We start from the raw sequence: 26476 nt of genomic DNA on the forward strand, positions 1-26476 counted from the left end.
TGGATTCGACTTTTGGGACTTGCAGCAATAGGCAGAGACATCGGCCACACATAAGCCCCCCTGATTGTTGCTATCTTAACACGAATCCTAAATGTTAAAGATCTCCAAACTCTGTTTCTGAAGTATTGCTTGGGATGCCTGATGAAAAAGTGTTGCTTCATGACAAATTTTATTTTCACCTACACTCTTTCTTCTAGGGTCAGCTTAAACTTGGACCTGGATTTATCTTCCTGTTTTGGAGGCTTATTATCTCTATTTTTACTCTTCAATAATTGTGTTCAGTCTCTGAACATGCTTGAGGGGTCTGAGGCGCATCAATACCAACCACTTTAAAAAAAAAATTTCTCCTCCTCCTCTTCCTCCTTCTATCTCTTGATTTTCATCTCCCCCACAATCATTATCATCATCCTCACACAGGCACTGGCTGACCTATGTGTACTTCTTTTATGTGTTTTGTTGTACATTATTTACTTTGTACAAATTGATTCCCAGATCCACTTTGGTCAATGGCCTACAGTTTCAGCCAAAATTGGGCAGAGCCAAACAACTCACATTGTGTATATCTGAGGTTCTTGCAGATTTTATATAGTTATAGGTTGAATTGGGTAATGGATTTATATCATTAACCTCTTGTTTGGGCTCTGTAGGTTTCAGCACTCTGGCTTCATATACTATAAAGAACTGGCTAGAGTATTTTGATGAAAATAAATTGAGGCACAAGATCTATGGTGGCAGCAGCAACTGCATACTCTTCTGTGATGACATATATTGCTTATCTGTACTGACTATTTGAATCACTGATAAGCCCCTCTAGACTTAGAATTGTGGAATGACATCTTTAAGAAAATGTCATTTCACTCTACAGATATCTACCCTATAGATTTTTCAATATATGTTTATTGAAGCAAGACAGAAAGGCTAGACACACCCCAGGAGAACAATAGATTAATTTGGGTGTCTCCATGTGGTAGTAGTAAAGCCTTTTGAGCATCTGAGTACCTCTCAAACCACAAATTCATCTTTCTTTTTCTCTACTCCACTTAAAGCAATTTTAGGTGATTCTGTGGATGGGGCAATGGTATCAGTCTTTGGATGCATTCCCCATCCTCTGTGAAGTCTCTGAAACGGTAGTTGTTGAGTCCTCGGACACTTGTCATCAGAGCCTGCTGATTAGAGCACATTCCCCTTAGAATTGTTGAGTTTTAACTGTGCAATAACTTTGGCTTTCCTTACAAATTCCAGCTTTGCCAAGTGTGCTTTCTACTTTCATTTTCAGCTCATAATGAAACTTCATTTTGCAACATCAGACCAGAGCTTTTCCTTTAAAAGCCTTCCTGACCATCTCAGTAATTTTAGTTTTTCACCTCCAGCCAATAAATGGACCACGTTTTTTTCCCTTTGTCCCGCATACACTACTGTAATTTTGATCAAAGTGAGAATTAGAATAAACCAAGCCTAGCACCTTTTCCCCAGGAGATTAAAATGCTCCAGGAAGTACTCACTGTGTGTCCACATGTCTAACTCTGCAGCCTTCACTGTACTTCTGAGAAAAATGTGATTTCGTACTGGAAGCTTTGGAATGCCTGGACTCACCCAGCTGCCAATGAGAAGCAGTAGATCCTGCATTGTGTTGCATCCTTCATTCTCCTTCAATTCAGTTGGGTTGTTGAGTACACTGAAGTTTGCTATGGTTTGAATGTTTGTCCCCTCTGAAACTCATGTTGAAACTTAACCCCCAATGTGGCAGTATAGAGAGTTGAGGCCTTTAAGAAATAATTGGGTCATGAGGCCTCTGCCTTCATGAATAGATGGGTTCATTCATGGATCAGTGGATTAATGGATTGTCACAGGAGTGGGACTGGTGGCTTTATACAAAGAGTAAGAGACAGCTGTACTAGCACACTCAGCCTCCTGGGCATGTCATGCCCTGTACTGCCTTTGAACTCTGCAAAGATTTCCCACCAGCAAGAAGGCCCTCACAAGATACAGCCCCTCGACCTTGGACCTGTCAGCCTCCATAACTGTAAGAAATAAATTCCTTTTCTTTATAAATTACCCAGTTTCAGATATTCTGTTATAAGCAACAGAAAACAGACTAAGACAAATAAAACTCAACATTTAGACCTTACTATTGTGAAACCAAAAATGCCTTCAGCTCTTGGTATTTGTGTGAGGCCATGTTGAGCATAGAAAATGTATAGATGTGCTCCCTCTGTCCTCCTGTGGGATGAAGTCTGAGATGGAGGGAAATCAAAATAAAATAAACACAAGTTTTAAAAGGTACAAAAGAAGGTCCATGAGTGGAAGTGAATGCTTCAGAAGTTTTGAGGAGGGTGAAGTAGGTACTTGCAGGAGAAGGCTTTTGCACTGGATCTTGAAGAATAGTCTGAGCGTCTCAAAGGAGAGCTCATTTGGTGGGAGGAGATCCAGGAGAAGGGATAGTATGTGGACAAAGTACATCCCTGGGAAGCAAAAGGGGTGTTTTAGGGATGTTTAAGCAACTTCTGGATTGAGCACAGAGAAGAAAGGACCAGGACCAAGACCAGGACCTAAATTTATGTATGGGGAGATTTCTGCTACAGGTGCAGATGATACCTTTGCCAAAGAGGGACTGACAATTCCGAGGCTCTGAGTTTAGATTTCAGCTCTCTCATTCATTCTTGGGTGACCTTGGACAATTCATATTCACCATGTGAGTTGAGCCAGCTATCTATAAAATAGAAAAAGCGACAACAGCAAGGGATAGTTGGTGCAGCAACCAACAGATATGAAGTGCTCCACAAATATCAAATTAAGACAATAGGTGTTTAAGCCCAGATACTGAACAAAGCACAAATGGACCTTGCTCACATCTCACTTTGTGATGGAAAGTTTTTGAACCCACTGTATTCTAGACACACAATGTTATGAGAACACAGGAGTTTATTTCATTTTACCTAGTAAACATTTTCCAGAAGACTTAAAAGGCGTTTGTTTTGCTTTCCAATGAAGGTGAGCTGCTACCTTGGTGCCCCATCCACCAGATCATCTCCAATGGCACCATGCCACGCAGATGCTCAAGTTGGCAGTTTTCTGCTTGAACTCTCCCAATGACAAATGTGATAAGATTTGCTTTTTTAGATAGCAGCTGCATCTTTCTTCCGTTCCCTTCACTTCCTTTGGGCTCAGCAGTTTTCCTTTTTGCTCCAGATAAATTGCTGTTAATTTAAATGTACTGCAGATCCTTTCCATTTTATGGCTGATTGCTTCTGAGTAATAGGAGGAAAATGTGTGCATGTTTGAATGTAAATAAATTTAAATGGGTTGTGAGCCAATGATAAAAAAGCAGAGCACTTCGCTGACCTTCAACTCCCTTCCCTTCCCAGTCTTTCCCTTTGAAAAGGTCAATGAGTAGATCCTAAATCAGCAAATAGCAGAGGTTGAGTTTCAGGCCACATCCAGTTTCTTCCTTCTCTGTTTTCAACTTTACATCCCATTTCTCAGATAGCACCTGCTTTATCCTTTTTCCTATATAGCTCAGCTAGTGCGTGCAATGGTGGCAAAGTTTCTCTAAAGTTGTTTTTGATAAAGGAGCTGGTCTCACGGTAACTACCATGCACCATCGGAATGCTACAAATGCTTCAGAATGTCACATTGTCAAAATATCTATATTTCAGGCTCATAAGCTAGACAGCTCGTTTGGCTGCTAAACCCACAAGATGTTCAGCCATTTGTTGTGGTCTAAAAACTTTCCCCCTCACAAGGAGAAAATAATCTTCTATTGTTTTATATCATTTTGTGGTCTTTTGAGTTTTTTATAACATGAGAGGGCAAAAGTTATGAGATCCTGGTAGGTAAATTGTGGCCTGGATTGAATTTTGCTATCAATCTCTCTTGAAATCAAATTAATTTTTCAATATGTAGTGAAATATCTTTAGTCTGTCCACAGTATGGGAAGATCAAGGGTATGAAAGAGTAGGGTGACTTGCCTTCTTTGAGGTGAAGGGGGTGGAAGTAGTAGTTTGAATGCATATTGCTTACAATTGCAACAGGCTGGCTTTTCCTCAGAAGAAAAATGCCGTATGTGTTTTTATGGCGGCTTCACTTGTTTTTATTGCATGGGCGTGTGGAGCTGAGATCTACTTCTTTGGGAAGGATGGATCACAAAAGGCAAGCACAAGAAGGTTGCAGAGGGACACTTGACATCAATTGAAATAGGGGCCAGGGCAGTTGCATCCTGAGTGGATGGCAATGGTCCAGTAGAACCGTCATCTGGCAAAGTTAGCTGTGTTTCCAACTGTAATAATTAGTGAGCCTGGAGGGGCTTGTGGCAGGAAAATAGCAGATAGAAACAAAGAAAGAGAAGCCTGGTTAAGTTCCTGCTGTAAACATGCTGGGATTAGTAAACTCTTGGAGTTCCTGTGCCATAAACCCATTGGAAATAAGCCTTTATACCAGCAGTTTAATCGTTGTGTTATTGAGTCAACAAATCTTTTTATTCTGGGTCATGCTGTCTCTATCACTAAGTTTCTCCTGTTTTTATTGACAAAGTTGACATCCTTATATTAATACTCATATTGTTTCAGTGGGAAAGAATTTGAGCTCCACCCTCTTAAAAGCTAAGAAGTTTGATTTGTTAATTTGGCATGCTCATTTTACATGCCATAGTGCACTGTTAAACTAGCTCAGCTTCTGTTTGCCTGGAGGCAAAACTTTTAGAAGGAGACTGGAGACAGATATGAAGGAGAATTAATCAGCGCTACTGAGTACTTCCTAAATTCTTAGGGCTTTTGTGGGTGATTAAATCCATAAATGATGTTTGGCATCTGTACTGAGTTCTTTTGGAAGGGCAGGAGGGAGAAATGCCATGGAAATTAAGCTCCGTAGACTCTTTTAGCATTGTTGTAAATGATGACACAGATTGGTGGTGGTAGTTACAGTTCTGGAGGCAGATGACACCAGCACTTGGCAGACCAGACACCAGGTGGAGGAAGATGGAGAGTCTGCATGGTTGGGCTTAGAGGCGTCTTCCAAAGTTGAACTTGAAAATGTCTCAGATATTTCTATTACCACATGGTCTATTTTGCCACTTATGGATCTAATAAAGATTCATGCAAATTAAACACAGTATTATGTATACTAGAACCTTCACTGATCCACTGGGTTTCCATGGGCAAGTTCAGTGAAAGCTCACTGTCTTCTTCTTGCGGAACTTATCTCATAGGGTTATTGTAGAAATAAAAAAGAATAGTTTGGGTGCAATGCTAAGTAGAGAACCTGGTGCAAAGTAGATTCGCTGTCATTTATTGAGCAAATTATTTACTCATCTTTCTCCTTCTATGGGGCAATGAAGTATTTGAGGTCAAGGAACTGTGTTTTCTTTATTTTTGTAACATTTATCACAGCATCTGCTGTTTGGTTGGTGCTTAATAAATGTAGGATTACTTAATGTTAGATATTATACATCATATTATTTATATATTATTATATATAATTTATACGTATACTATATGTCTTATAGATATAATATATACATATACAATGTACTGCATGTTGTATGCTATATATTATAAGTTATATAATGAATATTACATCTCCGTATGTGTCATATATTTGCTATAATACTTAAAGTTAAGCAACTAATTAATTATTTTATATTAGGATTCTTAGAAAAGAATAGCTGGGCTTGGTGGCTCACGCCTGTAATCCCAGCACTTTGGGAGGCCGAGGCAGGTGGATTGCTTGAGGTCAGGAGTTTCAGACCAGCCTGGGCAACATGGTGAAACCCTGCCGCTACTAAAAATACAAAAATTAGCGGCGCGTGGTGGCACATGCCTATAATCCCAGCTACTTGGGAGGCTGAGGCAAGAGAATTGCTTGAACCTGGGAGGCAGAGGTTGCAGTGAGCCGAGATCTCACCACTGCACTCTGGCCTGGGCAACAGAGCAATACTCTGTCTGGAAAAAAAAAAAAAAAAAAGAAAGAAAGAAAGAAGAGAAAAGAATCTAACTATTTGTATTGTCTAGTATTTCACCAGTTAAAGTTAGCCAGTTCTCTGGGCCAGTTGCTGAGTAACTAATCAGTTCTTTTAGAAAAGATTTGCTAAAATTAGCTGGGGAAAGAAAATCAGGATTTGGGTAGATAGGTATTGTTGAAACTAATTCCCCCCACTCATAAAGACAAATATTAGGTTGGTGCAAAAGTAATCATGGTTTTTGCCATTGAAAGTAGTGGCATTACTTTTGCGTGAACCTATATATAAAAATTCTTCAAGGGTCATTTTTATTGTACACAGATGTTTCCTCCTTAAAGTAAGCTGCTAACAGCTGACACAGTTGTGGATGGAGCTGTATGCAGAAATCCTTCGCATTTCTTTTCCTTGTTTCATGTACCATGTAAAATCAGTTTTAAATTTAAAACTAAGTTGCTCAATAATGAGATGCCCATTTTCCCCCAACTTCTGTTCTGTTATTATATATTGCTCTATGGTTTAAAGTGTATTCCATGTTGTGTCTCATTTTTGATGTTTATTATGTTCATTTGAAAGTTATTGTACTTGTATGTTAATTTTCATTGATTTTTCTTTTGAGCATGACTTATGTTTTATTTTGTGTTTCTTTTAGGTTTTGTTTTGTTTCATAAGATCCCACTGGATGGGTAGCTGAAATAAAGGAAAAGACAGAGAAAGGGGCTGTGGTGCTTGTTGGTTGATGCTGCCATGTAAGCTGGACTCCTGGGACTGCTGTTGGCTTATCCCGGGAAGTGCTGCTTATCTGGGGTTTTCTGGTAGATGTGGGCGGTGTTTGGAGGGTGTACTATATGAAGCCTGCATATACTGTGAGCTGTGATTGGGGAACACCAATGCAGAGGTAACTCTCAGGCAGCTAAGCAGCACCTCAAGAAAACATGTTAAATTAATGCTTCTCTTCTTACAGTAGTTCAAATACAAAACTGAAATGAAATCCCATTGGATTGTACTTCTCTTCTGAAAAGTGTGCTTTTTGACCCTACTGGACATTTATTGACTTAATTGCTTCTGTTTATTAAAATTGACCTGCAAAGTTAAAAAAAAATTAAAGTTGAGAACAGGTATAAGTGCACACTGAATAGTCTAATCTACATGTAACACATATTTTAGTATGATTTTCTGTACTCTAATCAGTACTGAATTCAGAGGGTTTGACTTTTTCATCTATAACACAGTAACTAAAAGAGTTAAGGGTATATATACCATCACTTTGGGACTTGGTAGTATTATTAAAAGGTTATTTCCTTCACTGTCAATATAAGTCCAAATGTTTAGCTTAGGTCTGAGAGTCAAACAATGTTAAGGATTGTCTTAAAGTTCCTTAGCCAGCAAAACAAAACAAAACAAACAAATGAAAAACGTTTAAAAAGAAGAAGAAGAAAAAAACAAGAACAAGCAGCAACAGCTGTTTTGTTGGGGCTATAGATTTAGGTTAGGCATAGTCAATTTCAGAATAACTAAGAGTGGAATATATGCATATGGTGAAATTATAACCTTGCCCTTTTTTATTTGCCCTCTGCGATCCACCTGCTTTTTAGAAGTCTGCCGAGTGAGAAGCCCACATTATCTCATGCTGTTTGCATTACAGAACTGCAGCTTTTCTACTCTGAAAAGGCCTGGGAGCAGAATGGCTGGCCTGCTGTGAGCAGGAGAGGAGATTCTAAGAAGGATAGTCCCCCCTACAACATACTGTCATACTGCTGGGTTTTCATGGGTAGGAAAGCTTGTCCTGACCCCAGCAGCAAAGAGGTGGCAGGTCGCTAATGAATATATGCTTTATAATGTCCTTCTTCATTGCTGAGAGGGCAGCCTTAGAGCTATGGATTTCTGCATCCCCCCTGAGTCTGACCCATGGACACCTGTTTCATTCACTTTAGCATCACAGTGACCTTCATATGCTCTGTTCAGTCTGTGTCAGGCAGTATGCTTGTCCTGAAGAGAGGTTTGGCTATCCCCACCCCACCCCACCCCACCCTGTTCCTTTTTGTCAGGAGGACTTCAGAGCCAGGCCTGCAGCATTTTGTTTGAAAACACAATCAGCTCTGACAGTTAGACATGCACACAGACGCCATAGCTGGATTGGAAACATTGATGTTTTAAAAATTTATTTTTTTTTGGAAATAGTTGCACAAATGCTGCAATTAACTTTAAGGTTCTATAGATTTTTAACTAGTCCAACACAGTCAGAAACATTGTTTTGAATCCTCTGTAAACCAAGGCATTAATCTTAATAGACCAGGATCCATTTAGGTACCACTTGATATAAAAAGGATATCCATAATGAATATTTTATACTGCATCCTTTACATTAGCCACTAAATACGTTATTGCTTGATGAAGACCTTTCACAGAATCCTATGGATTGCAGCATTTCACTTGGCTACTTCATACCCATGCCTTAAAGAGGGGCAGTTTCTCAAAAGCAGAAACATGCCACCAGTTCTCAAGTTTTCCTCCTAACTCCATTTGAATGTAAGGGCAGCTGGCCCCCAATGTGGGGAGGTCCGAATATTTTCTGAATTCCCATTTTCTTGTTCGCGGCTAAATGACAGTTTCTGTCATTACTTAGATTCCGATCTTTCCCAAAGGTGTTGATTTACAAAGAGGCCAGCTAATAGCAGAAATCGAGACCCTGAAAGAGAGATGAAATTCAAGCTGTGAGCCAGGCAGGAGCTCAGTATGGCAAAGGTTCTTGAGAATCAGCCATTTGGTACAAAAAAGATTTTTAAAGCTTTTATGTTATACCATGGAGCCATAGAAAGGCTATGGATTGTTTAAGAACTATTTTAAAGTGTTCCAGACCCAAAAAGGAAAAAAAAAAAAAAAAAAAAGAATATTTGTACCCAACAGCTAGAAGGATTGCAAGGTAGATTTTTGTTTTAAAATGGAGAGAAGTGGACAGATAAGGCAATTTAATATATCAAAGATCAGTTGACATCTTCTAGGGAATGATGAAAACAGCAGGCTATTAGAAAATTATTTCATATAGTTCTCGTGTTCTTTTCTTTTTTTTAATCCCTGAAGGGACGATCAGTAACATAGCTTCTCTTTTCTGTACTCTAGACCACCCCTTTTCATCATTTTGCTTTTTATGTCTCCCATAAGAAATGTGCTTTTTAGAGCTTCCTAATGGCATGTGTTGCATTATTGCAGCATTAGAAAAGGAGAGGTAGCATTTTTGCTGAAATCGGGCCTGTCACTCTCCAATAAAGGTTCTGGCACTTCAATGCCAGGCAGGTCTCCTAAATGAACAGAATGATCTGTGTGAGCCGATGCCTGCCCTTCCAGAGGGGCCACTGTCCCCAGCCGCAGCCAACTGTGTCCCACAGGAAAGGGAGCCTAGGTTTCCAAATCTTGTGATTCTTTAGGAGAAACATGAAACCTGGATTTCGTGTGAAATGTCCCGATTGTTAAAAAGTTGGCTCAATTATTTTTAAAACATTTTGTAAGCCAACAAAAGTCTGTGGGCTGCCAGTTTATTACTTTTGTCCTAAAACATGATCATTGTTCTCTCACGGTATCCTTCTGTCTTTCCGTTGCAAATTCACTTTTCTTTCTTCCTGACATTGCCATTGAGGGCTTTGTTACCACAAGCTAAGAAACCGAGTTTAACAACCCATTTATCTGCAACATGTCAATTACCTTTGCTCCTCTCCTGTGATTCCCACCATGCTGTGACCCTCAGCTGTCTCCCTTTGCTGGGAATTCTGCACCAATGTCTCCCCTCAACCCATTCCCTGGTTGGTCCTACTCCCGTGTGGCCAGAGACATCCTAGCAAATCCTTCCTCCTATTATATCTGACACTAATTTCTTTTCAACAGCGCTCATGTCTCTTGGCCCAGTCAGGTGCTGCCAGGTTTAGATAGGAAAGTACCTGTCCCATTTTCATGGGTGCCCTTAATGTGGTCCACGTCCTATATCTTATTATATTTACTCATGGCTCAATGGGGGCCTCCAGAGACCCTCTCAGGCTGCTGAGCTAGACTAAGGAATGCATCCACTGTCATCACATGAGACACTGACTCTGTGACGACAAAAGTACAAACAGTCTGAGGCTAAGAAAGGTTCATCTCACAACAGGAAAAACAAATCTCAACACACATTAGAGATAACTGATTCAGGGGTTTTCTCTCCCAGTCTCCCAGCAGGGACTGATTTCATTTCTGACCCACTAGGTTTTCTTTCCAGAAATAGGTAGCAAGGACAAGAACTAAACAATCCCAGCCCCACCCAGCAACACAGAACACAGGAGTTTGCTTTTGGCTTCTCACTCTCCAAGTAACCCTGAATTAGGCCCAGAATGGCTGAGGCTTGGAGCATCTCCTCAGACAGAGCAGAGGCGACACCTCTTCAGGGATGTGTGGAGTAAATAGCTCGAAGAGCTGAAGACAGAAAACCAGTTTCACGCCAGGTGCGAGAGAGAGCATAATGGAGGGAAGCCCGCTTTCTCTCTCCTCTTCTTTTCTCTTTATTTCTTTAGAGCACTTGACTTTTTTTTCTCTCTCTCTCTAGTATTCTAAACTGACCCCATGACCAACTGAGAATTTATTTTTGTTTCATTGGTTGTTTCACAGAATTAGAACACACATGACTTTTTATTCCTCCATTGCAAAATGGAATCAAGATGCTACACAAGACCTGTGCTTTCTTCCTTTGCATGATTTACACCTCCGCCTGTTTTGGTGCTAGCTGTCTAGAACTTCTCTCTTGGTTTGAATCTGATTCCTTCACACTACACTAGAAGTTTACTTCATCTTGTTTTGTCTAGACTCCAGATACAGAGGGACAGCTGGACTGAGGACAAACAATTCCATCTAGCATAGGGTCTCTCAGGGTTGGTGCATCCAGCCACATGGGCAGGGCCAGTCACATCTAGTCTATGTCCCCAGAGCCCCTGGAGTTGTGCAGCTTAGCTGACTTGACTCCAAGGAAATTAGTACAGAAGTAACCACTCTATTAAGTGTGTTCTGCTATGTTCACATGCCTGTAGTACCTGCAAACCATGCCAGGTTCATCTAAAGACATAGGGGAAGATTAAGGACTCTTTTGGACAGACCATGAATTGAATTTGCTGCCAGGTGCTGCCAGACTGAATTTGGCTGACAGAACTCCCAGCCCAGGAAAGTTCCATGACAATGACTGTCGCAGAAGGAAATTTCCCACTAAAGTCAGTCCATTTTCAAGTTTTGGTCTTCAGAGACAAAAGAACGTCCCAGCCACCTGATTTTGATGGTGAGGTAACTCTAAGTTGAATTCAGGCTAGTGTTGCAGTATAGCTTTGGCATGTTCATGAGTGAGCACCCAGAATGTGTTGAACCAACCCCCACCCCTAACTACTGACTATGACCGCAGTGGGTTTTTATGGGAAAAAAAAGTGTGAAAAGCAAAAAGAAAGGAACAGAGATTTTTTATCACCTTTATTGTAAGACAGTCCATTTATGAATTGAGTATAAACACATACAAAGTAACAAGAGATTCCTAAGAAACGCAAATCCTTGAGTTTCACGCACTTCATGTTCAACCATTTGCTGTAATCCAGAGGCAGCCTGTGAATCATTCTCATGCCCTGGTTTTTTTTTTTTCCTATAATGTTCTGGGTTTAAAAGCCATCTTTTCCACATTTTCTGTAAATAATGGATAATCATTTTAAAAAATTTTATTTTTAGTGCTGTTTTAACAATGTAGATAGATCATAAATGTACTTGCTGAATTCAATCATTTTTAACAAGCCAATAAAGTTTGATAATTCATCTCCATGTGTCTTGCATTCTCTGTAGATCTTGTGTACTTCCTCACACTTCCTCAAGTGTGTGCTGTCACCTGAGTGCCCTTGGTTGTGTTCAGAACTGAAGACTTTAGAAGAAACAGTGTGAGAAATGTCATGGAGAGTTTCAGGGGAGTACCAGGCCCATTTCAGATTCTGTGTAAATTATCACCCCAAAAAGGTCTTTTAAAATTCCTGTCAGTATGAATTGTCCATTCATTGTTTACTGATTCTTGCATCAGAAATATTTTATTTGGCTAAAAGGCAATCCTTAAAAAAAAAAAAAACTTATGGAAATTTTTTTTAAAAACCCTAAATTCTATGGCAAAGCCCTTTGGTATTTTAAAAATTTGAAATGACCCAGGTCACAATAAGAGAGTATACTCAATGCTCTGTTTCTCTATTCTAAATGACTTTGTGGACATATAAACATAATGACTTGTACTTGAAAGCGAGAGAGAGGGGAACATGTTGGATGTAGAGGGAAGATACCATGAGACCATAACTGTTAGCATGGTGCCCACACTTCATGTCCCTTTTGTCTCTATCCTCAGGTCAGCTGCATGGTTCCTGCCCCATTTTTCCCATTGAAAACAGGATGTAAAAGTGAGGTTTGTAGGACCTCAGGCTCCAATTCATTTGAGCCTGCCATTCCCTTCTGTTGACATCCAAAGGGTTTTGCTCTAAATCAGACTTAGGGATTGGAAAAACTAATCTAGTGTGACCTCATGCTTTATCAAGTCAAGTATACTGCCCCTCTTATAAAAGCCCAGTGTTGGGCTGGGCGTGGCGGCTCACACCTATAATCCAGTACTTTGGGAGGCTGAGGCGGGCGGATCATGAGGTCGAGAGTTCAAGACCAGCCTGGCCAACGTGGTGAAACCCTGTCTCTACTAAAAATACAAAAATTAGCTGGGTGTGGTGGCGGGCGCCTGTAATCCCACCTATTCAGGAGGCTGAGGCGGGAGAATCATTTGAACCCAGGAGGTAGAGTTTGCAGTGAGCCAAGGTTGCGCCATTGCACTCCAGCCTGGATGACACAGCAAGACTCCATCTCAAAAAAAAAAAAAAAGAAAAGAAAAGAAAAGAAAAAAGCCCAGACTTCAGTGTTAGTGACTTGTGCTTTTTCCAAACTCCCTTCTCCATTTGTTGAATGGAGAACAGGTTGCATCTAACATCTGAAGGTCATATGATAATTTGGAGTGGCAGGCATTTGTCACAGACTATGCAGGTTTGAATCCCAGCTATGCCCACAAACAATATAATCTTGGGAAAGTTCTTTCACTGCTCCGTGCTTCAATTTCTTCCTTTGCAGAATGAGATGATGGTAATAAGAATAGTACAATATTTACCTCACTGGGCTCTTATAAGAGTTAAATGAGATGGCTCAGGTAAAGCCCTTAGCACATTGCCTGGCAAGTGGGACACTCGGTATTGCTAATAACTAATACTTCAAAGGAGCTTTGGTTGGCAAGTCGTTGGGTGTACCTCGGTAAATGTCCACGAATTACAAACCCACTCGCATATCTTGGTCATATGCAGATTGTGTGGTTGCAAATAATGGAAACCAAATGAAAGGAAACTTCACTCACTGGGTCATCCTGGGTGTGGCCCAGCCTGTGAAGGCCACTTTGGAATTGTTTCAGGAGTTATTAGGATTCTGCTCTTGAATTCTTCTCTTTATCCAAGCCAATTCTTACACACTGATTCTGCCTCAGGTTTGATTTTGATAAAATAAGAGGATCTGATTTATTTGGCCAATATTCTAATAGTTCCATGAGTTTGAATGATGGTCTGTTATTTGCAAATTCTTGGAGAAATAGCTCTGAATGTCTTACACTGAATACAGCTGGCCTCACTAGTTCTCATTTTGTTAATTCAGATTTCTTTTTATCATTTCAACAGGGAATGCATTAACTTTAATTTTTGAATTATCTGTTTAAAAATCTTTGGCTAAGAATGTAAGTAACAACTTAGCCAAAAGATTATTTCAAAGAAAAGACAGTTTCAAGTTCCCTCAAGACTTAGAAACGAGTATTCACAGGCAATGAGTTATGAATAACTAGATTATTCTTTTCCTTCCTGAAGTCGTTTCTGGTAATAGCTCTAGAAGGCCACACATGATTGGCCTAGTTGGAACTACTTCATGTTTGAAGTCATAAATTTCATGTTATTAAAAATACTTCATAATTTGCACTTTTTTCCTATCATTAAATCATTTCAAATAAGTGGCGTTGATGTATTTCTAGCACTTAATTTAGGACAATTTTACTATTGCTACCACCTTTCCTAATACATCCTTTAGTGAGCTCTACCACAGGACCTAAGAGATAATGATAGGTAACAGGTATTGACTTCAAACTTAAGTGCTTCATGATCCTCCCAACAACCTTATGAGGCCAAAGCTAATATTGCCTGTATTTTAACGATTAGGAAACTGAGGAATGGAGCCATGAGGGACGTGCCTCAGGTTACCGAGCTAACAAGTTAACACTAGGATTTGAGTTCAAGCAGGCTGGCTGTAAAGCTGGTGCTCCGTATGTGAACTGGATTCTTGAACTGGGCTGGGGCTAGAGCGAGGCCAGCCAGGTGTCTAGGGCACAATTTGAAAGACGGTGGTAACTCTTAGGTTCATGCAAGTGCCCAGTGGCCACTCCTACTAGCACTGGCAGTTGTGTTATTGTTGCACCAAAGTAGAATTCTAAAGTTAACTGAAGTCACTGGAGAGGCACCCCTTGATCCCAGCAAGTCTTCAGGTATTTGTGCCATGAACAAATCCTTTTCAGATCTTGACTTGCAAGTATGTGGCACAGTAGTGAAATTGGCACATGCATTTTAAATTTTACCTTGTGAAAAAGAGAAGTTGCATCAAGTCTGTATTCAGCGCTAATTAGTTAACCCCAGAGCACGTTTGCTTTGTCCGTTATAACTGAAGATGGATTTGCTGTTTTTTATTGCCTTCAGGTGAATTTTCTCATCACTCTTGAACTTTAGTACTTCCCATTCTTTTGGAGTAGTCCCTACTCTCTGGTGAGTGAACTTGAGGGAAACCTTGCGAGTGGAAAGGGCCTGGTGGGAAGGGGTGTGGAGGACACATCCTGCCATCTCCATGAACAGAATCCAGACATCAGAACAAGGTGGTGAAAAATGCCTGCGCTGTTCCTTGCCTTTCGAACACCCAGAGGCAGAGCAGCGTCGGAGCTGCTTGGTCACTTCAATGTGCCTGTCCTCGAATGTCCCGTCTGGCAGCCAGTGATTGAGAGAGACTGCCAAGGGCACATGCTAATTTTCCAGCCATTTGGTCAAGCCCCATCTCACACGCTACAAGACCCTGGAGCCTGTGTTTACTGAGTTAAAATCTCTGCCTGACCATAAGTTAATGAACAGTAAGTTCCCTCCCTCTCTCTTTTAAAAATGTTTATCCTGTTGCCAAGAAGGAAAGGAGAAACCTCTTTTGTGTTTATTAACCACGCTTCCATCTCTTTTTAAAAATTATCATCATGCTGTAATCAGTCTTGCTGAATTATTATATAGAAACATAGGCCACGGCTGTTTGCTTTAAGGATTTTAATTCAGCCTCAAGTAAATTCATGCAATTTCACCTCAAGCCCCTTGAGTCGGGGTAGGAAGTACAGAGTCGCCAGCACTGTTTTACCTTACCTGTGGAGAGTTCTAGGTTTGTCACCTGAACTAGGACACAGCCTCTGAGGGTGCTTCCAGGCTTTTCAAAGACTGCTCTCAAGGCAGATTTTCCTCTTTGCGTTTACTCCAGGCTCCTGGGTCTTGGGGAGGTTGATTGATTACCTCTCCATCACCCTTCACTCAACGCTGTTGAATTGAATGCCACGTCTAATTACATGCAGGTCTCCTGCTGGCTTCTCAGGGCGTCTGACCCATGGGGTGCACTGGCAGGTCTCAGGCAGAGGAGGCATTCAGGGTATGTCTGTTGTGTTCCCCCTGTGGAGGCGCCAGCCTTAAACAGGCTCAGCCCTCCCTATCTGGAGTCCTGCAGAATGGCGCCTTCTCTGTGGCTCCAGCTCTGTCTGGGATCCAGCAAAGCTATTTTCCCTTCCTGATCCCTGGAGTTGGTAAGGGCTTCCCACTGTTGTCAGTTCCTGAGTGCCTATTTCCTGTTTGTTTCTTTACCCCGCCCACATCTCTCTGTGTGGCCCTACAATATATCTCTTCATTTGAACCATATGGGGTGAGTTATTTTTCCTTGACAAAACCCTGAGACATATGTTATATTCTTTAATGTATGATCTCATTTTATCTTCCATCAAATCTCTTCCAACTCCAGTAAATATTTATTAAGTGTCAATTATATTTGACCTTTTAACAATGTGGGGGTTAAGGGCACCAATCCCCTGCACATTTGAAAATATGAGTATAATTTTTGACTGCCCCAAAACTTAACTACTAATAGCTTACTTTTTTTCTTTCTTTCTTTCTTTCTTTTTTTTTTTTTTTTTTTTTTTTTTTGTGACAGTGTCTTACTCTGTTGCCCAGGCTGGAGTGCAGTGGTGCGATCTCTGCTCATTGCAACCTCCGCATCCCAGGTTCAAGTGATTCTCCTGCCTCAGCCTCCCTAGTAGCTGGGACTACAGGCGTGCACCACCACGCCCAGCTAATTTTTGTATTTGTAAGAGAGATCGGGTTTCATCATGTTGGCCAGGCTGATCTTGAACTCCCGACCTCAAGTGATTTATTTGCCTGCCTCGGCCTCCCAAAGTGCTGGAATTACAGGTGTGAGCCACCGTGCCCAGCCAATAGCTTACTTTTGACCAGAAGTCTTACTAATTCCGTGAACAGTTGGTTAATACATAGACTAGTGTCTACATATATTTTATGCATTCATGACATATTTAACTTTTCGTTAATTTTTTCAATATTTCTATGTTACAAGGTTCATCTGTTAATTTTTTCAAATTGTTTCAAATCTCCTAAAAATTTCGAATATATTCATTGAAAAAAATTTGTGTATAAGCGGACCTAAGCAGTTCCAGCCTGCGTTGTTCAAGGATCAAGTGTGTATGTCGGCCAGTGAGCTAGGCGCTGGGAGGTACCTCCACAAACCAAGCAACTCCATCTTTGGCCTTATGGGCTATGGCCTAATGGTAATGTCTATGATATTGATACTATCACTGCCCATAATAAGAGAACAGTGGCTTAAAACGTTAAATGACTTTTCCAAGGGCACACACATCAGATTTGTCTGCCTATAAAATCTCTGCTTCTGGCATTGTTTCTCTGAGGCCAATGATTTTCCTTTGTCTCTTGGGTGTCTCTAGGCTGCAAGTTCTGAGCTAGCCATAAGATCTCTGCTCTTCATTTTGGTGGCTGTAATTCTTCTTGACTTGGTGTAAATGCATGAAGTATCCCTGCCCTTGTAACCTGTTTTCTTTTTTTTATTTCTCTTTTATCTTTTTTTAAAAAAATCATTTTCTTCTCTTTCAGTTCTCTTTTTTACTCAAGACAAACACCATAAATATGCTTTGTCTTTTCTTTAATTTTCACACTTTAAAATTTTCAAATTGGTTGGGTGGAATGTACTTAGCTTGCATGTTTATGTGTGTGTGCAAGAGAGAGAGAGAGCAAGGAAAGGGCACAAGAATTTACACACACACACACACACACACACACACACACACACCTATGGAATAGGAATACCATGTATTTTCAGTTCTATTTGATTAAATGGGAATGTAATCCCAGTACATACACCATTTACCATTATCACCTCCTCAGTGCTTACTGTGCTGTAACACTCCCAGCTCTTCTTAAAAAACTTTCCATGTTGTATTTTTTGCTCTTTGTTTTTACTTCCTTATAAATAGCAAGAAGTTTTGCTGAGAAGAAATAATTACAAATCCCAAAAGGTTGGTGTTCCGTTCTGAGCTCCAAGATGTAAGGATTGAGTGGATTTCAAACTTGGCAAAATTTCTGACTTGGCAAATGCTTCCATCCTTATTTATGACAGCTTGGAAACTTCCATTTTCCAGGGTTTATAAATGATGCTGCTGATTTTGTCTCCTTTTTTTATTTTGCTGTGAATTATAAAATAACCAGCTTGAAGGTTTCCTTATAATGTTAACCCTCTTAGCAGAGAGGGAGAGAAGGAGAGAGAGAGAGAGAGAGAGAGAGAGAGAAGAGAGAATGTGTGTAAATTGTTGTGTTCTTTCTTTTCTTGGTTATGAGGTGCATTTTACATATTTCATAAGCCCATTTACTTCCCTTTTTCTGCCTTTCAACAAAATGAAAATCTAGAAATGTTGAGGTTTGGGATACAGAGAGTGACAACCTGTGTTTGTCATTTTCACCACAAAGGACTTCTTGGCCAGCAGTCCTCTAAGGGATGATACATTTCATCTCCAAATTGCAATTTAGCATTTGGAATTCTGGAGCAAGATAGGTAATGCATAAAGTATCAGAGAGTTTTTTTCTAGTGGTGTGAATAGGCTATTTCAGGGGGTCTCCATGCCCATATTCTTAGAAAATTGTCCAAGTGGAGGAAAAACAAAGAAGTTGTCACCTTCTTTTCCCTTGACACTCCTCCCCCACTGAAGCCTTGTTCTTTTTCTTTTTCACTTTCTTACTTCTATACTCAATTCCTCAAAGCCCACTCATCTTAGGTTTCCTTTGTAAGTGCTTTTTCCTTTCGATTCATGGGAATACAAAGAAATTAGGAGCCTTCATTTATTGGGTAGAGTAGATAGATTTTACCAAATGTGGGCAATAGGAATTTTGCAGTGCAGAATGTGTCTTCTCAGAAGCAGACACCAAGATGGGATTAAAGCTGCAAAGATTTTTATCCCGAGAAACTCTTGGATGAGAGAAACTGGGAAGGGAATCCGAGAGCAAGGATCTGTAAGAGCATCAGACTGCAATGCAAGCAGGACTGTGGGTGAATAAGAGAGGGATGGAGGCTTAGGTCAAGCACCCTCAACTGCCGTTCACTCTAGGGAGTTACTGGCGAGGCTGCTGGGGAGTATTTGAGCCAAATCAGCCATCAGAAGACTTCCTTGTCTCCCAGGAGGGTTCTGCCTTTATATTTCCACCACTCTCACTCATTGGCTCTGGAGCTTGACCTCTGTGCAAATGAGGTGATAAATTCCTGAGTTCAACATTTGGTACCCTTGGTCGACTATGTTCCCTGTCCTTGAAGGTCTACGAGGTGCATTCTCAACAGTAGACACTGTCTTATCTGAGCTCCACTTAACAGATATGCTCGTTAATTGCTGCTTGCCATCTCTCTGTAAAACACAATGACCAACCTACACCCTGGACACTCCTGGCTGAACATCTGGGTTGAGTGCTTTCGGAAACTCCACTTCCTTAAATGACCTACTGTCAGTTTCATTGGTTAAAAGGGCTTCTACTACAATCTTTTTTTTTTTTTTAAAGTACCCAGGCTGGGCAAGTCAACATTTTGAAATGTTTAAAAAATGTAATTTTTGAGCTGTAGCCATCCTTTTATTTATGGCAACATAAAACAACATCTGAAACTAAGACCTGTTTTTGTTTTTCTCGCCTGCATACTAAAACCACGAGTGATTTTTATTTCATTTCATTTTGTGTTCCCCATCAAACAAATTTCCTATCATGACAGCTCTTGTTATTGATTCATATTCTTTCAGAAGAGTGTTTATGGAAGTGTACATCAATGCCTTGCCAGGCATGAGGACCGAGTCGGAGTGGTACAGAGCGATGCATCCTCTTACACAATTACTCACTCCTGGACTTCAGCAGCCCTTGCACTGAATTGTTTTCAAGGAAAATGAGACCTTATTCAGATGCAACCAACTTTGTTGAGTACTTTCTATGTGGTAGACCATAGGTTCCTGATTCAAATGACTACAGGTTGGGACAGTCCTGGGCGTGAGTAGCTGGAGTGGAGGAGAATGCCCCATGCACAGGGTAGGGCTGCCCCTAGCCCAGCCCATGTTGGCGTGCAGGAACGAAAGCCTAGCATACCCAAATCTTCTGATTTTTTTAAGACTAGGGGAGATCGGGTTTTTATGTGAAATTTTCTAGTTTTTAAATGTTGGCAAGACCCTTCACATTTTTTAAGGTCTCTATGAGCCAAACATAACAAGTGTTGATGCCAAATGTTGCCGTTTGTGACTTTCTGGCTGGACATTCTGCTCGTAGCTTTCAGACGTGGTTCCTTTACAACAGCCCTGAGTAGATACTTGTCTTAAGTCAGGCTTCCTGGAAACAGATGCTGAGATGAGGATTCATGTGCAAGTAATTTATTAAGGGTGTGCCTGGGACCGGTATGGGGAAGCAGGACAGTGGGGGAGGAGCTAAGCAGGAGTATGATTTGAGCCAAAGCCTTGTGGAGGTGGTTTCAGCCATTTAAGTTCAGTCGTTTAAGTTGCCCTTCAGAGTTGTCCCACCCTGAGCTTAGGGAGCTGGGCTTTCATATGTGTGCACCTGTCAGTCATTAGCTGCGGGTTGCAACAGGCAAAAATGGGTCCAATAGCTCAAGGAAAGGCCTCCAGAAAAGTGACACAGGTGCTGGCCGTTGGCACTGCAGGGCACACAATGGCAGTAACAGTGGTTCTGAGAGAACCCTCACGACCCACCACCAGCAATCTGTGGCTCTTCCTAGTCGACAGGCTGAGCCAGAATTCAGAAACTGATCTTTTGACTCTGTGGCCAGTGCTTGTTGGCACCCTTTCCACCTGCTTCTTACTGAGATCAGCGTGCAGAATTCAGATCATCTTAGACCCTGGCAAATTGGTATGTTGGCCCTGGGCTACTAGCTCTTCTTTTCCTCTAGTAATGCATGGAGAGAGGGTGGCATGGCTATTCAGAGGTGGGGCAGCCCAACAGGAGCAAGAAAGGGGCTCTGGAGCCCCAACGCTGTAGACAGCCCTAAATGGGCTCCCAAGAGAGGCTGAGGCACCTCTCAGTTCTAAATTTTTCTTGCTAAGTTTGGCAATTTCTTCCCTGAGATGCAGACAGTGTTTCTGGGTGCTCTGTGTCCTGGTGAGTTCTGGGCCTATGAGACACACTTGTCCGCTGCTGGAAAGGTGGACCTTTTGGGGAAATAGGCCAGCAGCTTCTACATCTTGCATCGCAGTGCCACAGTATGTAGGCTGTTTCCTTTGGAGAGCTTAAAGCTATTCATGGTTTTAATTTGGAGATACACCCTCTGAAATCCAACCAATTTGCCTTGAAGGAAATCTATCAGAACTGAGGAGAGAAGACAGAAGCTACAGCACCATCTGCTAACCAAACACCTCTTGATTTTGTGGGTTCCAGAGGCAAAAAGATCAGTTTTTTTTTTGTTTTTAACTGAGTTCATCACGTGTTCCCAGACACACCTACCCCGTGCCTTCTGCTGTAGTGGACAATTTGCTCATCCTTCCAACTCCTGGATTACCCAGGACAGCTTTCCTCTCCCTGGGCTCTTGAATGTGGTTCCAAAATCAAGCCAAGTCTTCCTCACCCAAACCTTTCAAACCTGTCCATTTTGTGTACCCCCACCCTGTCTACCATCCTCCAGCCCCTTTGTAGTTGAGAGGGGCAAGCTGGTCTTCTCTCTTCCCTTCTCACCATGCTTCCACCCCCTGAGTCCCACATTATCTTCCCAAGATGCAGGCTTGAGCCTTAGGCAACTTGCACAGCTGAGTATATTAAGTCCAAGCTTCTCAAAAGAGCATTCCAAGTTCAGGACATTGTCACTCCAGCCATGCTTCCCCACCCGCCACCTCTGGTCTACTTCCTCAAGCTGCCTACTCCACTTGGTTTGACCCTCTTCCTCCCACCACCCTCAACTTATTGATTGGGCGACCTTGAACTTGGCACTTAACTCTCCAAGTCTTAGATTCGTCCTCATTAAAACAAGGGTGGGGTGACTAGGAGACTTAAGTGGAAAAAAAGTCTGGCAAGTCATTCAGACAGCATGGCATGCTGTAACAGTAGCAATGACCATAACAATGATTATCATGATTGTTACCTATCTTCCCACCCTCCTAGAAGCTGGCACAGAATTCTGCACACAGAATGGCACCTTCTTTCCTATACCCCCATATTAATAATTGTGCCATAGTGTTCATCTGGTGAGAGGAGCTTGGGTCTGCTGTTGCTGCATTAAACTGGATTGCTCCAAAGCATTAGACCACATGCCACTCCTGTCAAAGGTGCTACTGTGCTTTCAAAGAAACAGATGAAAAAGATGTGATTCTCAGTTGAGTTCGCTTTTGTTGAGATGTGTGAATGTTTCTGAGTAAAGCTATGTGGGACCTCGTAGCTGAAAGGCTGAATCAGAAATAGGGAGCTTCTGAGGCAGGGAAGATCAGTAAAGCTTTAGGATTCTGAATGAAACTAAATTCCACCCCCCACCCATCATGGACAGCAGAAGCAAAGATCTCTGGGGAACTTCTTCAGGATGTGAACCAGGGGCTGCCATAATAAGTTACCACAAACGTGATGATTTACAACAACAGAAATGTATTCTCATCATTGTGGAGTCCGGAAGTTTGAAAGTGAGGTGCTGACAGGGTTGGTTCCTTTTGGAGGACCTGAGGGTCTCTCTTAGTTTCCAGGGGCAATTATCGGCATCCTTTGGCTTGTAGCTGCATCACTCCAGTCACTGCAGCTGCCTTCAGCTCGCCTTCTCCCTGAGTCTCTGTGTCCTCTCTTCCTCTTATAGAAATTCTCATTAGATTTAGAGCCTACCCTAAATCCACGATAATCTCATCTTAGTAATTTTTAATAACATTTGCAAAGACCCTTATTTCCAAGTAAGATCACTGTCACAGGTTTCAGGGGTCAGGATTGGACATATCTTTTTTTTACAGGCCACCATGTAACGCACTACCTGGAGAACAGAGTTGAACTGAGAGGTTGATAGCACAATGGAAGGTACAGGATGTAGATGCCAAGAAGATCTGAGTTCCAATCCCTGTTTGGCCCATGATGTGGACGTATCCCCTAACCTCACTAAATCTCAGTTTTTCCTTTTCTGTAAAAGAGGGATACTAATTTCCAATTTCCACCATGTAGATTGTGAGAATAAGTTAACAATGCATGTATCTAGTACTTAGTAGATTCACAATATAGTTATTGTCTATAGCTATTACCACCACTCATTCATTCATTTAATAAAAATTTAAATCTCTGGACATCAAGGTGAAAGAGACATATCATATGGCTTTTAGTCATAAAAACACTTTGAAGGAGTTTTGTGTTTGTTGAATGAATAAACAGGTGTTCAGATCTGAAGCCTATCAGAAGTATTTGCTTTGTTCCAAGCGAAAGAAGGGGGTTTGGCAGGTCCTCTTAAGCACTGTCCTGCCTGCAGGGTGAATGATGATGATGGTGATGCCAGACTTTAAAGGAAGCTCCTATTTTAGACTAGTGTTTATAATCCTTAAAGAATATCATTACATTATCATTCACTTCAATGGTCCACATAGGTGATCATCAGAGTGAATTCTATGGGGAACTAACATCAAGAGGCAATGTGAAGTGTCTTAACTAAAGAAAAAAACTTACAGCACAGAGCAAGGTGGGGCCAGGCAAGTAACAGTTAAAGGGAGGAGAGAGGGGCAGCCCCTTGGAGAGTGTGTGTCTTATTTAAACAGGGCAGCTGATACTCACTCGTTCATTCAACCATGCATTTAACCCTTCTCCTTGCCTTGGACTGTGCCAAGTGCTGGGGCCACAGGGTGAGAAAGGCAAAGTACTGTCTTCAGGGAGCTTATGTTCTCTGAGCGCAACTCCAGCTCTGGGTGCCATGTGGGAATCTAGGGCTTGTTGCTGCCAAATCATCTGCTTTTTAAAGAGAAGAAGCCAGAGGTTATGTGAAATCTCCTGATTTTTAAATGTTGGCAAACAATGTACATTTTTAAAGAATACTGTGCAGGCCAGACAAAACTTGTCTTTTGACTCAATTGGGCCTGGCCTGTAGGCTGCCAATCTGTAACCCTTGGGGTGGAATCTCATGATCTTTGCCTTAAGAAACATTTTTCAAATGTCTGATTTTACACTAATTCTCATTTTTTCTGACTTCATTGCAAGCTGCCAATACTTACTGCTTCTTGTCTATGTCCTCCTGGATTTAACGATTCCTAGGTGCTTCACCTCTGCGTTTTCAGCTGAGCTAACCTCAGTCTATCAGTTTCTCCCTTGCAAACCTAAGCCCCATATCTTTGATTACAGTTTCGTGTTCTCTCAAGCTTCCAGAAAGGCTCTGAGCATTGCCCATTTTTCCCTCAACATTTCTTCTCTTGAGAGTTGGAATCTAGTCCAAACCCTTAACTAAACAGCTTATAGATTAGAGCTGCTTTTAAGCCTTCCTTTTGAACTTTGCCTTTCCAATTTTCATACCCATTGAGTTGCATTGACTCCCAACCTTAGGTGTGATATTAATTTCTCTCAGAGGGACATGGATTTAATAGACTTTTTAATTAACATTTTGCAGAATCGGAGCTGTCATTCTTTATGGAAGACTGATACAAATGTCTATAATTACATTTTTGGCATTACATCTGGGGAAAAGTCTAGAGATGTTTGTTTTAACCCCTTCCTAAAACATACTGATTTATGGGCAGGCCTCTTTATGCACACCTCTAACAGGCCCAGTTGCCATGACAACGCAGAACATCATTTGTCAAAGAGCTATAACTTCGTTATATGTTGAAGCTGAAAATTTATCTTTTAGAATTTTATTTTTATGACAGGGAAATTTTGCATTTCCATAGATATGCTTCTTCTCCCTAATTCTGCTTGTCTTTAGGGAGATTCAGGATTCAGGTGAATACTTTCTAGAGAACAAGACAAACCTCCTACCTTTCATTCTCTCTCCCTACCCCCAGATGAATTATTGTATTCATTCCAAAGAGAACTCAGATGGCCTCATTAGTACAACAACACAACAAAGGTGAAATTGTATGCCAAGTGTCTCTAACTAAATATGATTTTTGTTTCTTTTAAAAGATTAAAATTTTATTGGTTGATTATTTTTGGCAGTAAAGTTCAAAGAAAGGGAAGAAAGAAAATGTCTGTAAATCCTTCCTACAAGCTGGAGAAAGTGAAATATTTAGTTATTATATTTCCTTGTGTGATGTGTGATTCATGGATTGAAAAGTCAAAGCCGATTAAAGGGGCAGGCAAATATATAAATTAGTGCAGTAGGCTCCTGGGGACTGCGTCAAATGGAATGCTACATGCCTTCTCTGAAGATAGTAGCTTGTTAGTGTTTACTGACAAATGTGGACCCTTGTACAGGATTTTTTTTTTTTTTTTTTTTTAAAGAAGCCAGAAATCTATGGTGGTTTTTTTGTTTGTTTGTTTGTTTTGAGATGGGGTCTTACTCTTGTCACCCAGGCTGGAGTGCAGTGGCACGATCTCAGTTCACTGCAACATCTGCCTCCCAGGTTCAAGCAATTCTCATGCCTCAGCCTCTCCGGTAGCTGGGATTACAGGCGGATGCCACCACACCTGGCTAATTTTTGCATTTTTAGTAGAGATGGGGTTTCGCCATGTTGGCCAGGCTGGTCTTGAACTCCTGACCTCAAGTGATCCACCTGCCTCGGCCTCCCAAAATGCTGGGATTGCAGGTGCAAGCCACAGCGCCTGGCCCAGAGATCAATTTTCACATGAAATTTTCTAATTTTAAAATGTCTTCAGGTCATATGAATGTTTGTTTGTTTGTTTGTTTTCTTTTTTAAGCAGGTAATAGTCAAACAAAGCAGATCTGAGGGCAGGTTAGCTCCATGGACTCCTAGATTTGGTTTCTGCCCTAATGAATGCTACACAACAGCTTAGAATGGCTTTGTTTCTCTAAACGAAATAGCCAAATCAATCATTGTGCTCGCCAGGCCTTCTCAGGATCTGGTGTGTTGAGTGTTCTGTCTGTTGGCCTCTTAAGGGGCGATGTTCCGCCTGTTTGCATGCTGGGCCGTTGTTGGACTCTGCACCACCCGGGAGAGGACACAGTGAGAGAATCCCACCTGCTCCTCGCCGACATGCCAAGATGGATGGCGGGGATCCATCAGATGCCTTCTGGGATTGTTCAGGGATTTATGATGCTCACTTTTTGTTTTTGATGGATGGGGTCATTTAATCCTCTCCACTAAACCCCATCTTTTTTCTTTTGTATTGAGAACTCCTGGACTGCTGCTGCCTTTCCACAAGGGATAGCAAAGATTTTCTTTCCTCTTACTGCATTTGAGAGTGTTTTGTTTCTCATTCATCAATGAGGAAAAAACACTAGTAATTCTTGGGAATAAACCATCAAAAACATCTGGGGCAAAGCTTCCCTGTGGGTATTACTGCGCCAGATTAGGAGCAGTTTAGGGAACACCCCCTTCTCTCCAAATCATCCTATGGTGGACATCTATCACCTATCATCTCGCTGGTTGAAAGTTAGATTTAAGACATGTTGGCATTCATGTAGACTTATGCTAAGTATGGAAGCCTCACAGTGGCTCTGGCAACGACAGCAGGTCAAGACATGCTTCATGCTTCTTCCCACCTTTCCCAGGCCCTCCCATGATGCCTTTCACACACCCTAGGCCCAAGTCTGTCCTTGTTTACCCTCACGTTCTTGTATACAGTTTCCTGTACACAGAATGTTATGCACCATCGTATCTCATTTTAACCCAGGCAGGGCTTTATTGATCCTTTATGGGCATTTAAACATTAGCACCACTGATTAGAAGTGTGATAGAAACAGTTTCCCAATAAG

The 26476-nt window shown here is 41.4% G+C and overlaps 1 protein-coding gene across 19 annotated transcripts in view; it reads left to right on the top strand.

Moving 5' to 3' along the window:
• NTRK2 (neurotrophic receptor tyrosine kinase 2) overlaps nt 1–26476 on the top strand; it is a 358350-nt gene that overhangs the window by 135425 nt on the left and 196449 nt on the right. For 6 of the 19 annotated variants that reach the window (XM_031014296.3, XM_031014298.3, XM_055350890.2 and 3 more), the window contains one exon: nt 6603–11759. The exons of 12 other annotated variants lie outside the window; for them this stretch is intronic. In XM_031014296.3, coding sequence (XP_030870156.1) covers nt 6603–6640 — 38 coding nt within the window. In that variant the 3' untranslated portion in view covers nt 6641–11759. Of the gene's footprint in view, nt 1–1529; nt 11760–26476 lie in introns of those variants that run through there. One more of the 19 variants, XM_055350891.2, reaches the window with a different exon arrangement.

The sequence above is a fragment of the Gorilla gorilla genome, chromosome 13 (genome assembly GCF_029281585.2).
Source record: "Gorilla gorilla gorilla isolate KB3781 chromosome 13, NHGRI_mGorGor1-v2.1_pri, whole genome shotgun sequence".
NCBI classification, from domain to species: domain Eukaryota; kingdom Metazoa; phylum Chordata; class Mammalia; order Primates; family Hominidae; genus Gorilla; species Gorilla gorilla.